This window comes from Solanum tuberosum, unplaced genomic scaffold (genome assembly GCF_000226075.1).
Source record: "Solanum tuberosum cultivar DM 1-3 516 R44 unplaced genomic scaffold, SolTub_3.0 scf00410, whole genome shotgun sequence".
Taxonomy (NCBI): Eukaryota; Viridiplantae; Streptophyta; class Magnoliopsida; order Solanales; family Solanaceae; genus Solanum; species Solanum tuberosum.
In genome coordinates this window covers 130,679-144,863 of record NW_006239326.1, presented here as the reverse complement: position 1 = coordinate 144,863, position 14,185 = coordinate 130,679, and the positions used below count along the sequence as shown (strand labels likewise).

Genomic DNA, 14,185 nt, shown 5'->3' with positions numbered 1-14,185 from the left:
GGGGGGGGATCCTCGAACGATTTATAAGATCCTATGAATTCAAAGAATTGAACGAGGAGTTGTATGAGCTAACGATACTGTAAAATGGTATGAAGGAATACATTTTCCTTCATACCAAATATTCTGTGCATATTTTCCAACTTCAGATTACAAATGGTAAAAATGTCAAATGCCATCATACATTTGATAGATCAGAGAAAATATGCACAGAACTGATATAACAATTGCTTTACATAATCTATTGCCAGAATTACAATAATCTTGTGGATAATATAGACAGTTCACAAGACAGACACAACTCGATTCAGACGAATACACATATGAAATCAGATAAAACAATGTACTTGTGGTGACATGACTCAATAAAACCGCATTTCACCATCTAACATGTTCGTCTGATCAAAGGAAAAGCTCGGGGGAAACTATAGTAACTACACATCATTTACAAGTAAACGTTCTTCTATAAACATACGGCAGATGGGACACCTCTTGCACTTGTCACAACAGGTACTGAAAAGGAATGATCAGTTACAATAATCAGATTAGAAATGCAAGAAAGGAAATGAAACGTTATTTTTCTTTCGAATCTAGCTTGCAAGGAAAGACATGCCTTCAAAATATGGAAACTGTTTTAAACAGCATATTTATCGGATATTGTAAATCATAGAAAGAATGTAAATACGACTGCAGAAAACGAGTGGCATGAAGTCTAGGTTATACCTGCAGAGGATGTGATGCCTACAAGGAAGGAGGAGAATATTTATATGTTCCTCGAAGCAAATTCTACATAGAATTTTTTCCTGACAAAAGAATCCACATGTAAGTGGCTCAGTAGATACCAGCACCGATTACACAATAAATTCCACTCATGAAGAATTAGCAAGGACGAGAAACAATATTTACAAATACTAAGGTAATACAAGTTAATTCCTTGTTTCAAACACATCACATATTTGTTAAACGCACGCTAGATATTCTCGTGATGATATAATGCATCAATTAGATATTAACAGTATTTTGATGTAATCTTACATTTTGAAGTCTTTCGAACTTTTCCTGTTTTGATTGTGTGATATCTGATTGCTCACAAAGTGCTGCTTGTAGTCTCCATATCTGAGATAGTAACAGTCAAGCTAACCATCTCAGTGAGAGCACTAAAGGAAACGAAGAAAGAGGCAATAAGAAAAAAAGACACGACCTCTTCAGCAAGCTTCGCTCTAGGCATTTGCTTTACAGTATCAGGTGAGAAAGTATTGTACCTAAAATAACAATCAGAAGATGCCGTGAAGATAAATCAGTGGAAGTTTAAGTAAACACTGCATGTACAACTTCGAGTAAACAAAAGTCGTATAAGCAATAAGTAATTTGTAGAATCTTTCTATTCACTAATAGTCCTGCTTTTACAGTATTTATACTTTCCCATGAATTTCAATCCATTTTCCATAGAAATATCTAATTGCTTTTGAAAGGTTAAGATTATTTTTTGTTCATCAGTAATTTTCATTCATCAAGCTCTTGTTTGATATGCGACTGTTTAGCCAAGATAAACATTCCTTGTTCCAAGAATCTGGGTTAGGAGGGTGTAGAGGTCGAGGATTCGGGTAGAAGGCCAGTAGTAAATAGTTTCGTGTCTGGTCTCTCCAGCTAGTAGTATTGGTATTATTATACTATTTCTGTATTTCTCCCTCTTAGTTCTCTACTACTACTTGTTCTCTCGTATGCTTCTAGTTTCTTATCAACCTGCTATTGTTACTGCTTATGTCTTCATAAATGTTGTGTTTTTGCTTTCTTTGAGCCGAGGGTCTATTGGAAACAGCCACTCTACCTGACAAGGTAGGGGTGAGGTTTGCCTACACGCTACCCTCCCCAACTATGTTGTGTACATTGTTGTAGTAGCAGTAAATTTGCACTAAAGCTTCTACAAAGACGCCACCCCACCCCCCCAAACACACACACACACCCCACACACAAAAAAAGGCCATCTAAAACACGTGAACCAGATGACCCTCAAGGTACTGGACAGAAATGCAAAAACTGCAAGTATTGACAGACACTGACCCAGATGTCCCTGGATAATATAGACGAGCTTGTTCCTCTCGGCTTTCTTCATCAATTGACCACCAACCTAACAACCTGTATCAATAAGATCAACACAAAGAGACAAGCAAGTGGAATGAGTAAAAACATAAACAATGCTGGGAAGGATCAGAAATTGTACAGTTTCACCTTGCTATCATTACCTTGACCCGTGACGCATGCAACTGAAAGAATCACGAATAACAGAAGACACCCTAAAATAGCTTCTAACACCACCTTCACCATCAACCAGAAGAATAATTGTCTCCACAAGTCTATAAACAGAGAATAAAAGACCAGCTCCTTGAAGTAGGAAAAGAGGAATAAACAGAACAGGAATTGGGATAAATTTAGCACTTGGTGGGGTCCCCTGTAATCAAAATGTGTTAGTTGCACATCTTAACTAATTGGAATATTGAAAGAAAAACTTCTTAGTTCTTAGAGTGTCCATACCGCTAAGCGCATAAAAAGCAATAGCTGGAAACAAACAAGAGGAATTTTCATCACATGACCACCAATATCCTGCAAACTGCATATTCCACTATGCTGATCATCTTCATCCACAGATGCAAGAAATCCACTGTTCCAGTTAAGAGATCGCATGCTTGTTATAGAAGAGCTGGGTGTACGTAGACTCGACTGTCTGTGGATTGCAGGGTTGTACCATTTCGTGCAGATAAGAAAGGCAAAGCATTCTGCGACACTGAATGCCAAGTATCATACAGGTTTAGCAAGCAATTAAGCACAATCGCCAATCATGCAGGATAAATGGGAACTTTTTTGTACCCGTAGTTAATGAATAAATCCCACCACCCAAGAGCAGCAACATCTCCTGCAATTCACAGCAAACGAACATGAAACCATAATTTGATGAATGAATGATAAGGTAGAAAAACCAATAAGGCCAGGTTAATGTATGGTCTATGGATCACTATGTTTCTAACAGTATTACCACAAAGAAAATATTTGCAATTTTTTGTTCTTTAAATAAAGCAGAAATAGGGAAATAATGATTTAACTCCTACACTGCAAGAAGCCACTGTCAAAATGCTATAGCTAAATTATGATACAGCTGTAGAATTTCCATGTTATGGCCACCTATCGAGCAATTAAAAACAACGGTAAGCAGATACTGATCCTTAATTGGAGAACAAATTGAGTTAATTTATCGCTTTAAACTGCTAGGATTTATTTCTCAATAGAGAAACACCTATAGATACAAACAGGGAAAAAAGTACCCTCGTACTGGTTACTTGATGGATGACTTGAGGCTTTAATAAACTAACAGGTCTGCAACTCTAGAAGAATAAACATTGACATAATTTGCACCAGTAGACCAAATTCTTGATCTCTTAGTAAAAGCATAATCTTTCTTTTGCTTGCCATTTCCAAAAATGTTTATTATTTTGAAGTTGCTACAGATATAAACTGATAAGAACGTACAGATATAAAATAAAATGAGAAGAAGCAAATGGAGCATTTAGCCACACGAATTGAATGACCAGTACAGAAAGAGAGTCAAATAATTACCACAAATCTTCAAAAGTGTAAATGCTGTAGCTGCTATGAAGAAGACCATAGCGATTGCAACCCAGAAGTGCTGAGACATAATGACAAGATGACTTTTAGAAACTACCAATGTGCACATATTAGCGCAAACTGCATGTACCAATCAATCACGGTTTCAAATAGCTTTCACATCAATAGGGTACAACAGAAAGCATATGAATTTAAGGCACATAACACCAGACTGCATATAGCTGAAAAAAGTATCTAAAAAGCTGGTTAAAAGTTGCAATCGAACTGTTTATTCCTGATATGTAACTCCTCAACATAAACTATTTTTGAACCTTATTTTCACTGGTGAGGAGAGAGTAGTCAACCTCACAAAAGTTCCAGAATTTAAGAGTGCACTTCCTTTGAAACCCCGTAAAATAATATCTACGCTCTTTTGTTTACAGATTTATGCAAGTGAAGAAATAAGGTTCTTAAGTTCGTCAATCTAAAAGGTATAATAGGCTATTAATATTAGATTCTTCCTAGTAGATGAGCAACAGGAATGACATGATTGCTAACTGTGGTTTCTTAAAATGAATGGGAGATCTTTACTTACAGGAAGGGTCTCCCATATAGCCTCATCACTCATGCTTTCTTCATCTCCAGGCATCAGCGCCCTGCACATTCTGAGCATGGGGAGAAGTTTAACAGGAATTAGATAAACATCCAAAACCAAGACCAATAATTTGCATGCTTTGAAGTACTGCAAAAAATATATGTTTGGACATCTTATCTCATATCTCTTTATTCCAAAAAGGCATAATACATAAACACAGATACTCAAACTTGGCCTCAAATGGCAAATAAACACTCCAACTTTGAGTATGCACATCTAGAAACCTCAACTCTTCTCCACTATATCAGTTGCACATTCCAACTTAAAGAATGGTCATCTAGACACCTCCAAAGTTTATGTGCCACATCAGCGTCTGGTGTCTATGAGACACACTGGGGACAAGTTGGAGTGTTTTGTTGCCAGTTGAGACCAAGTTGAGGTGTCTAGATGTGCACTCCTCAAAGTTGGAGGACTTACTTGTCAACTGAGGCCAAGTTTGAGTGTGTGTTTATGTATTATGCCTCCCCAAAAATATTTCAACTGCCACCAGATGGCTTAAAAGTTCAGCATTTCTTGGCAGGAAAAGTATCTTACCTAACATTATCAACCAAGATAGCAATTTCAAGTGCAAGCAGGGGAAAGAACACAATCTTCAAACTTACAGCTGCATTATCCACAGTTCACAAATAAGTGGCTTTGCTTATATGAACTAGCATTGCATATCAAATTTAAAGAGAGAAAGAAATGATACAAGATTTAAACAGATGAAATTAAGATTTTGCACAATCAAGGCACTGAAAGGTAAGCAATAGCTTAAAGGTCATAACACAAAAGGTTAAGGTAGAGTTGCAAGTCTAGTGAAACTGCCTCTAGTAACTAGACGTGAGTGAACAACATTACGAATCAGCAAGAAGCCAGTAAGCAGTTGGTTATAAATGCATCAGATAATGATGTTCTAAGGAAATTTCTTGTTTACCATAGGTGCTGTCGAGATGAATACAAAGAAGTAGTTCAAAAGCAACAAGCAGCGGTGTCGCCATGACAGCATGAAATGGTGCCCACTGTTCATGAAGGAATATGTGCTTATGTCACTATATAGCTTTTTGAAAATATACAAACAGCAATGACTGGTACATGAAACATTGAATCTAAAATCAGAAATGTTAATGTGTCATACATGTCGATCATGAGGCATTGATGGAGCAGGTAATGAGAATCTACCCCTTGCTACAACCACATGAAACAACCAAAGTGGAACGAAAACAACCCTGCAAAAATGAACCAATTGTGAAAACCAACTGTAATCACAAATCATACTGTTTCAGAGAGTAGGGGTTTCAATGTTCTCAATTATCTTGTAAAATAAAAGGAGAAAAGAAATATACGGCAATACTTAGAAACTCAAGTCCCTGTAGACTGCAAATGGTATAATTATAATGCAGAAAACATGAGTACAAAGGCTTTAGTAACCACTAACCAGTGCTTATATTTCTTGGATACCTTTTTCTTTCTCTCAATACACACACATGTGCATGCTCTGGCATATTTCACTTCCAACAATTAGAATACTTATACCAGAAGGGGCAAGACACAAAATTGGAAGAAAGACAACCTTACTTTCACCACCAACATACCCAGTGTAATAACACAAGTGGAGTCTGGGGAGGGTAGGATGTACACAAACCTTTACCCTACCTTTGTGAGGTAGAACCTCGGCTCAAAAGAAAGGTATCCGATGCAAGATTGTAAGAAAATAACCAGCAAAATAGCAAGATACAAAACAAATGCAGAAACAGATAGTAATACACACCAAAGAAAAGACACCCTGCAGTGGAATACTCCTCCATTTCAGCCATCCTGTTTTAATTTTATGTGCTGCATCTTCATTTATTTTATCATTCAAGTACCCACCAATAAGATTCTCTTGAAACTTACATATTATTTTTCCAAGTCAATGAATATCATGTGAATCCTTCTTTTTGTCCCTAAAGTTTTTCATCAATTTTCTTAGCAAAGATATTCTTATGTGTTAAATCTACCTTCACAAATTCAAACAGGCTCTACATATAGTAAAGAATGAACTCCAACGAGCAAGGAGCCAATTTGTCAGTAAGACTTGAACCAATCTTCCACTCACTCATGCTGTTTTTACATCGTCTAACAGAACACTCGGAATTCCCCAAAAAACTAAACAATTTTCACAAATGTCTAGATGGTAATACACCTCTTAATACATGAGTGACTAACAATTTTATGGTAAGCACATTATCCAAATTCCTAAAGTTTCCACCTTTTTCAAGCTCAACAACAATCCAATTAACTATTTTAGGGTACACACATCATCAAAAATCATAAAGTTTCCACCTTTTTCAAGCTCAACAACAACCCTATTAACAATTCTATAACAAATGCAGAAACAGATAGTAATACACACCAAAGAAAAGACACCCTGCAGTGGAATACTCCTCCATTTCAGCCATCCTGTTTTAATTTTATGTGCTGCATCTTCATTTATTTTATCATTCAAGTACCCACCAATAAGATTCTCTTGAAACTTACATATTATTTTTCCAAGTCAATGAATATCATGTGAATCCTTCTTTTTGTCCCTAAAGTTTTTCATCAATTTTCTTAGCAAAGATATTCTTATGTGTTAAATCTACCTTCACAAATTCAAACAGGCTCTACATATAGTAAAGAATGAACTCCAACGAGCAAGGAGCCAATTTGTCAGTAAGACTTGAACCAATCTTCCACTCACTCATGCTGTTTTTACATCGTCTAACAGAACACTCGGAATTCCCCAAAAAACTAAACAATTTTCACAAATGTCTAGATGGTAATACACCTCTTAATACATGAGTGACTAACAATTTTATGGTAAGCACATTATCCAAATTCCTAAAGTTTCCACCTTTTTCAAGCTCAACAACAATCCTATTAACAATTTAAGGGTAACCACATTATCCAAAATCTTAAAGTTTCCACCTTTTTCAAGCTCAACAATGACCAAAAAGGCAGCATTCCAGTTTTAATTTCCAATCATGCTTCCAAGTTACAAACTAGAACATCATAGGTACAAAGTACTAACTAAGAAGACTAATCTCAACAAAGATGTCATTTTGAGAAATTCAAACAGAAAAGACCTTCACTTTATCCACATATTGTTACCATATATGCTCATTAACTGTTAAAAACTTCCTCAATCAGATACAAAAAAAAACCCAAAAAATCACAAATTCTGGAAAAAAAAATCCCAAAATGAAAGTAAAGAAACACAAACCACCAAGAATAATGAAGGGCTCGATCAAGCTTGAGAACAAGAAGCAGAGTGAAACAAAACAGCAATCCATGAGCTACCACTGCTTGTAAAGACTTCAAAATTTTCCTTCCACCCATCACTTCACCCAAAAAAAAAAAACACCCAAGTTCCAATCTTTTTCACCAATCAAGAAAACCCCACATCGAAATTGATAAAAATAAGATGTGGGTGTCAAAGATAAAGCAGATTTTCAAGAAAAAAAATGGTGGGTGTTGAAGAAAAAGCAAAAAAGGTGGAGTCTTTGGAAGTTTGAACAAGAAAAGAACACAGAAAAGCAACGTTAATTGCAAGAACTTATTACAGAATTGGATTTTAAGGCAAAACGCCAGTTTTGTTGTCTTTATTATTGTCACACCGAACCGATTTGTAACAAATTCATAGAGTTCAATTGAGGTTCTTTGAGAGATGGTCTATTGGTGGAATAATTGGGACATAATTTTAACAATTAAAATTAAATATTGTAAATTGTTGAGGAAAAAAAACATAAGAAAAAAATAATTGTATTTGGTACTAAAGAATATACTTTTGTTAGTTGTGGATAGCGGAACACGACTGTTTCTTTCTTAATTAGACGTTTTCTTAATCAAAAGTTCAGATCCATAAGAATAGATATTCATTACTTGATTAGTTACGTGAATTACTTTTTATTAAGAAGGAAAAATATATACTTGTTAATTGGTAATGTAAGTATTTAAGTGTATTTTCTCGAAGGATGCCGTCAAACTCTCACTTTTGACTTACGTAAGTAATTTTGTAAGTCATCACATAGATATTCTGTGTAAATATCTTTTGGATGTATAAAAAAGGACTTTTCTAATCGGTGATAAGTTATGCTTGTTTCATTCGGTTATTTTTGGCTCGACTCGAGGACTTTTCTAATCGGTGAAAAGTTATGCTTGTTTCATTCGATTATTTTTGGTTCAACTCGATTTTTAATAATGTTTATTGTGCTTGATACGGCTTGTTTGATAACGATTATTATGGGCTCGACTCAACTTATTTAATAACGATTATTTTTTTGGCTCGATTCAGCTTATTTCGTAACGGTTATTTTTTGCTCGACTCGATTAGTTTAATAACGATTATTTTTTGCTTGATTCATCTTGTATCATAATGATTACTTTTGGCTCGGTTCAGTTTATTTAGTAACAATTGTTTTTGCTTGATTCAACTTTTTTAAATAACAAATATTGTAGGCTCGACTCAGTTTGTTTAATAACAATTAGTTTTGCCACGAAACAACTTGTTAACAACGATTACTTTTTGCTTGATTCACCTTGTTTAACAACAATTATTTTTTATTCGAATAGATTTGTTTAATAACAATTATGTTTTACTCGATTCAACTTATTTCATAACGATTATTTTTGGCACGACTCGACATGATTTAATAACGATCACTTTTGGCTCGACTCAGTTTGTTTAATGACGATGATTCCTCGCTTGATACAACTTGTTTAATAATGATTATATATTGTTTGCTCGACCCAACTTGTTTGATAACGATTATTTTTTGTTCGAAACATCTTGTTTAATAACACGATTATTTTTAGCTCGATTTAGCTTGTTTAATAACAATTATTTTTTACTCAACACAATTTATTTAATAACGATTACTTTTGACTCGACTCGAATGACAATTTCAAAAACCCATTACAAATGTTCTTTTTGTTATATAACTCAAATGTGGTGGGTGCTTATCTCACAACATTCTCATTGGACTTTTTTAGGAAAATGATGTTGCCTATATAGTCGAGGGATTTAAGGTGGGGATACATAGGTTAATTTTGGTCCCAATTATTAAAAGTTAAGTTATAAATATCCTTTAAATCTTGGGTGTCCCACACACTATTATTAATTTAATGATACATAAATTAGCTTTCGTTAAAAAGTATAATAGAGTGGTAAGTATTTTTCTATAATCTAGAGTCTAAATTCTTGATATGAAAGCATTTTAATGAAAAATGATTTATATTTCAAAACTAATTTTTTTTTCTATTCGAATAAGAATTAATCAAACTTAAGTGAAAACTAAATAACGGTCAGAGAAAAAGAAAAAAAGACATACACGCAACTTTCTTATGATAAATGCAAAGGAATTAATGTTTGTTATAATGACCCCACCATTTAATATCTTAGATATTTATATTGAATAATAATAAATTTGGATAAATATTATTGACTTGATAATATTTTGGTCTTATGAGTACATTATTTAATTCTCCCAAGATCTTGTGTCTTATCTTGACGTATAATAATTTTAAAATTGCGTGATATTCTTTAATATATTCATTCTGTTTTAAAATAAGTGTTTTTATCTTTGATAGTCAATTTTAATTTAACTATTAAAAGATAATGAATAAAACTATAAGTTGTAACTTTTTTAATGGTAATATAATGAAATATATTTTAAAATATTAGTCAAAAGGCTGAGGAAATTCTTGAATATAATAGAGTGTTTTTTTAAAAAACAAATCATTATATTTTATTTTATTTTGTTTTAATTTGTTTATCAAAAAAGTTTTTTTTTTAAAATGTAATAAAAAAATAGGAAAAATAAATGAAATGGAGAGGGTATATTTTTTATTATTGTTATATATTTTTAAGATTATCACATCATAGGTCCCATGATGTTACTTGATATCCTTATCCTTAGCCCATATCGACAAGAGAGAAAAGATAAAGAAAAAATATAAAGAAAAAAAAAACATTTTTCTTTATGTTAATTGGTTTTATAAGACATGAAAATAAACTTATTATCAATGCCACTCTTTTTCATAGTAATAAATACACAATGCCACTCTTTTTCTTAACATTTCCAAATATATAAAAATATTGGAATTTAAAATATTGGTGTGATTTGGACCCTTCATTATTATTCTTTTCCTATCAATGTCATATTACCTCCGTCCACTTTTAATTGTCATTGTTTTCTTTTGTAGAGTCAAATTATAAGAACTTTGACTAACATTTTACGATACTTTTTTTCATCATATTGATATGCGAAAAATTGCAATTTATAGTACTTTTTATATAGTTTTTGAATATCTAAAGTTTTTGTTTAAAACATCGAATTAATGTAATCTAATTTAACATTAAAAATTAGTCAAATTGACTTTCAAAAAATGCAACATGACAAATAAAAATGGACGGATCGAATATTTTTTTTCATGTAGGACCCTTCATTTATTCTCTTGTCCAAACAATATTCTAAACAAAGCCTAGTAAACAACGAAATACATATTTATATGATAACATGGACATTTAACAACAAATGGCCCATTAGCTCAGTTGGTTAGAGCGTCGTGCTAATAACGCGAAGGTCGCAGGTTCGAGACCTGCATGGGCCACAAAAATATTTTTTTTCTCAGTTATATTAAAAATATATTTCACGGAGATTAAATATAATGAGAATCGTCTTTTTTTTTTCTTTTCATTTTCTCCCATCATGTACGTATTTGATAGTGTCAATCTACGATGATGTGTTGGGTAACATTCATCGCAGATTAATTAAATTATCATACTATACTTATCGAATTTTCGCTAAAAGACATTTTTGTAGTGTTATATAAGTCCAGCCCAATATCTCTACTCTGGAATACACAATTGGTCTTATCTTTTAAGCCCATGGGCCTAAAAATGAAAACAAGAAAAAGGCCTAATTGATCTTGTCTTTCAAGCCCATGGGCCTGAAAATGAAAACAACAAAAGGCCTGCAATGTAGGGAATTTGTAAATGACAATTGGCACCATTGTAAATTTGAAGAGACTTAAAGAGTTGCTAGAAAGTTAACAAAATCCTATGTAGCTTGTGATTAAAGGTGTCAAATGATCGAGTTGGATGAAATTTGGATGGGTTAAAGTTAAACGGGCTCTCGATTGATGGATTAGGTATTTTCCTAGAAACTATAAGATTTTTCTTAGTTATTTTCTGTATTTGTGATGAGTAAACAAAAAATATTAATCCAAGAATATTTATATATACTTTAGATAAACACAACGAAGATAGAGTTGAGATGAGTGGGGCTAATGAGGTGGGAAAGGTGAGGAGGTGCGAGGGGGTGGGGGTGTTGTTGTGGCGGTAATAGGGGAGATAATCGACATTATCTGTCATTTATGTAATTTATTTTTCTAATTACCTCCGTAAGGGAAGTCATGTTCGTTATTTTGAATTTCTTTTTAAAGAAAATACTTTAGGTAACTTCTCCAACACACCATTTTTTAATAGACGAGGAGTCTAATATTAGATGCATGCACCAATTAATTAACATATCAAACTTCAACTAGAAGTTTCAGAAAACTTCTAATTAAATCTTGAATTATTTTTCTTTCAGTTTTTCGCTCAGTATTTGATGTTTATATTAAATCGTTTGATAGTTTAATTAAATTTAGATTCGCACGTTACAATGCCCATATTTAGAGGATTTCTTCTTTTATTCCTCGAGGCTCGAACCTCAGACTTCTGAGTAAGAATGAAAGAATCTCAATCATCCCACCACAACACATATTGATTAAATCATAAATTCAAATATTAAAGGGAAAACAAAAATGCAACGCATGCAAATACTTAAAAGAATTCTTGCCTTATACGCAAGAGATCTTTGCAAGTGGTAATAATAACTATAAAATAAACGCATAAAATAATTAATCTTATATTTTAGCAAGTACTTGATCAATAATAATCATGATAACTGCAGGTGGAACCATATGATGAACCAAAAATAGAAACAAAGAACAATTTTATTTTATTTTTAAAATAATATCATGACCAAATTATAGAGTAGACAAACCCTATGGTTAAGCTTAAACATAGAAAAAAAAAAGTCATAGACCTAAGTTTTAATGTGTTTTATTTTATTGCAAATAAAGCCACTTTAATTCATTGAAATTTAACAAAAGTGTACATTTTAATTTTTCCATAGGGTGTTGAGGTATATGATTAACCAAGACTCCACTTTCGGCTACACTATGCAATGGACAATTTGAAAGCATGTTTTGAAAATGACTTGACAAAAAAGTATATTGGGTTCTTTTTCACAAATCTCATTTTAAACTGTCAGAGTTATGGTAGGATGAATATAATCTTTACGTTTAACTAAAAGTTTCATATTTGATTTCTAGGTATGAAAAATCATGATAGAAAACACTTTTTTTAACGAACTTTACGTAGTGTGAATTAAGATTAATTAGGTCCTCAATATAGATATTGTACATTGAGTGTTGGAAGAAAAGAAGAAACAAACCTCACTTTCCTTGTAACTGTTATCATATTTGACTCAAATAAGGATGAGTTGAATGTCCTACCTTTGACTACGGATTCAAGATTTAAATTTTATGGATATAATTTTTTAAAAAATTCAATATTAAATCTATTATGTTTATAATACTATGAGTTCAAATTTACTGTTTATCACAATTTAAAGATATTTTTATACATAGATTTATCTTATGCATCAAAAGTATTGCTGAATTTTGGTAAATCCACGACTATATAGCCATAACTTTATATCTTAGATTCACCTCTAGTTTCATAATAGTTGTTTCCTATTACAATTTTGTTTTTCTTATTAGAACTTGAAATCGATAATGTAAACGAACTCACATTGACATAATTATGGAGGAAATCATGCTTTGATTTTTAAGCCTTGGATTATGACAAGCCTAGTGCTAATTAAATCTTATTATATTGCTTAAGTCAAACTTTGGCGCAGACTGATTTTTTGTAGGAAAAAAGTTAGTGTTTAATCAAATTTATAACCCTAATGGGAAGTCCTTTAAATCAAATGATTAACTCTAATTCTAGGAAGATAATTATATATATATTGATTATCATATACTATACAATTTAGACAACTTCGATCCCAATCATTTGCCTATATTTTCCTCCTATTTTCTTCTTGAATTTGAGTTAGTTTTTTTTATTTATGTTACTTCACTTATTATGTATATACTTTTAAAAAAATTTAAGGTACTTAAATGTAATCATCCTTCAGGGCCGACTCAACTACATTGGGGGCCTAAAGCGAAACTTAAGAGAGGGGCCCTAATTTTTTTTTTTCATCATATGTACTTTTATTTAAAATATACTTTTCTAGCTATTTCAGATGCAAAGTCATTAAATATTGTTTTATAATCAATTTATTTTAATAATTCCTTTTCAAATGATAATATAGCTAATTCATTCAATCTATCTTGAGACATTATTGATCTTAAAGAAGATTTAATCAATTTTAATTTCGAACGAAGAAAAATTTGGTTGAGGCAACGGTTATGAACTGTTAACACAATATGTGTATTTGGAAAAGAATCAAATCTTTTATTTGATTGAGTATTTTCATTACATCATTATCTTCTACTTGTATTGTTTATCTTTAACACTTTTACTTCAAAAAATAAATCTAAACCATCAATTCAGAATAACTAGTATGTGTTAAAGAAAGTTCAAGGTTAAGACAATATTTTTTAAAAAAATTCATCATCTAGTAATCTCAATATTTTACCACTAAATAAGAAATCAAAAATATTTTTATATGCTTCAATTGGTTCAAATCTATTTTAAAGTGAAAAAATAGTTTGATCTACTCTACATATATAATGTAATCAACTCTAAAGATTCTTCGAGGGACTTAGTGATTTCGTTATCCATATTTTCATCAAATTGTTTCTTACGAAAAT

General features: G+C 32.2%; 1 protein-coding gene and 1 non-coding gene across 3 annotated transcripts; one reads left to right on the top strand and one right to left on the bottom strand.

Annotated features, from left to right (window-relative positions):
* Positions 1 to 75: 75 nt before the first annotated feature.
* Positions 76 to 7,948, bottom strand: LOC102582701 (uncharacterized). 2 transcript variants are annotated; one of them, XM_006362467.2, is made up of 14 exons: positions 7,473 to 7,948; positions 5,367 to 5,457; positions 5,166 to 5,250; positions 4,784 to 4,853; positions 4,190 to 4,259; positions 3,607 to 3,676; positions 2,863 to 2,908; positions 2,530 to 2,779; positions 2,241 to 2,446; positions 2,059 to 2,133; positions 1,199 to 1,259; positions 1,033 to 1,113; positions 721 to 800; positions 76 to 510 (listed from the first exon to the last, which is right to left on the bottom strand). In XM_006362467.2, exons 1-14 carry the CDS (start codon positions 7,586 to 7,588, stop codon positions 432 to 434), a joined length of 1,380 nt encoding a protein of 459 aa, XP_006362529.1. In that variant the 5' UTR covers positions 7,589 to 7,948; the 3' UTR covers positions 76 to 431. The 2 variants fall into 2 exon arrangements, with proteins under 2 accessions (XP_006362529.1, XP_015158524.1); XM_015303038.1 differs by lacking the exon at positions 7,473 to 7,948 and adding an exon at positions 5,667 to 6,584.
* Positions 7,949 to 10,787: 2,839 nt separating this feature from the next.
* Positions 10,788 to 10,861, top strand: TRNAI-AAU (transfer RNA isoleucine (anticodon AAU)). Its single transcript has one exon. It is a non-coding gene; the product is annotated as a tRNA-Ile (tRNA).
* Positions 10,862 to 14,185: the final 3,324 nt, after the last annotated feature.

Coding starts and splice junctions, on each gene's coding strand:
- LOC102582701 (XM_006362467.2), bottom strand. CDS start 7,588: ATGGGTGGAAGGAAAATTTTGAAGTCTTTACAAGCAGTGGTAGCTCAT. Junction 5,458..7,472: donor GCCCTTCATTATTCTTGGTG/GTTTGTGTTTCT, acceptor TCATTTTTGCAG/GGTTGTTTTCGTTCCACTTT. Junction 2,447..2,529: donor TGCTTTTTATGCGCTTAGCG/GTATGGACACTC, acceptor TTTTGATTACAG/GGGACCCCACCAAGTGCTAA.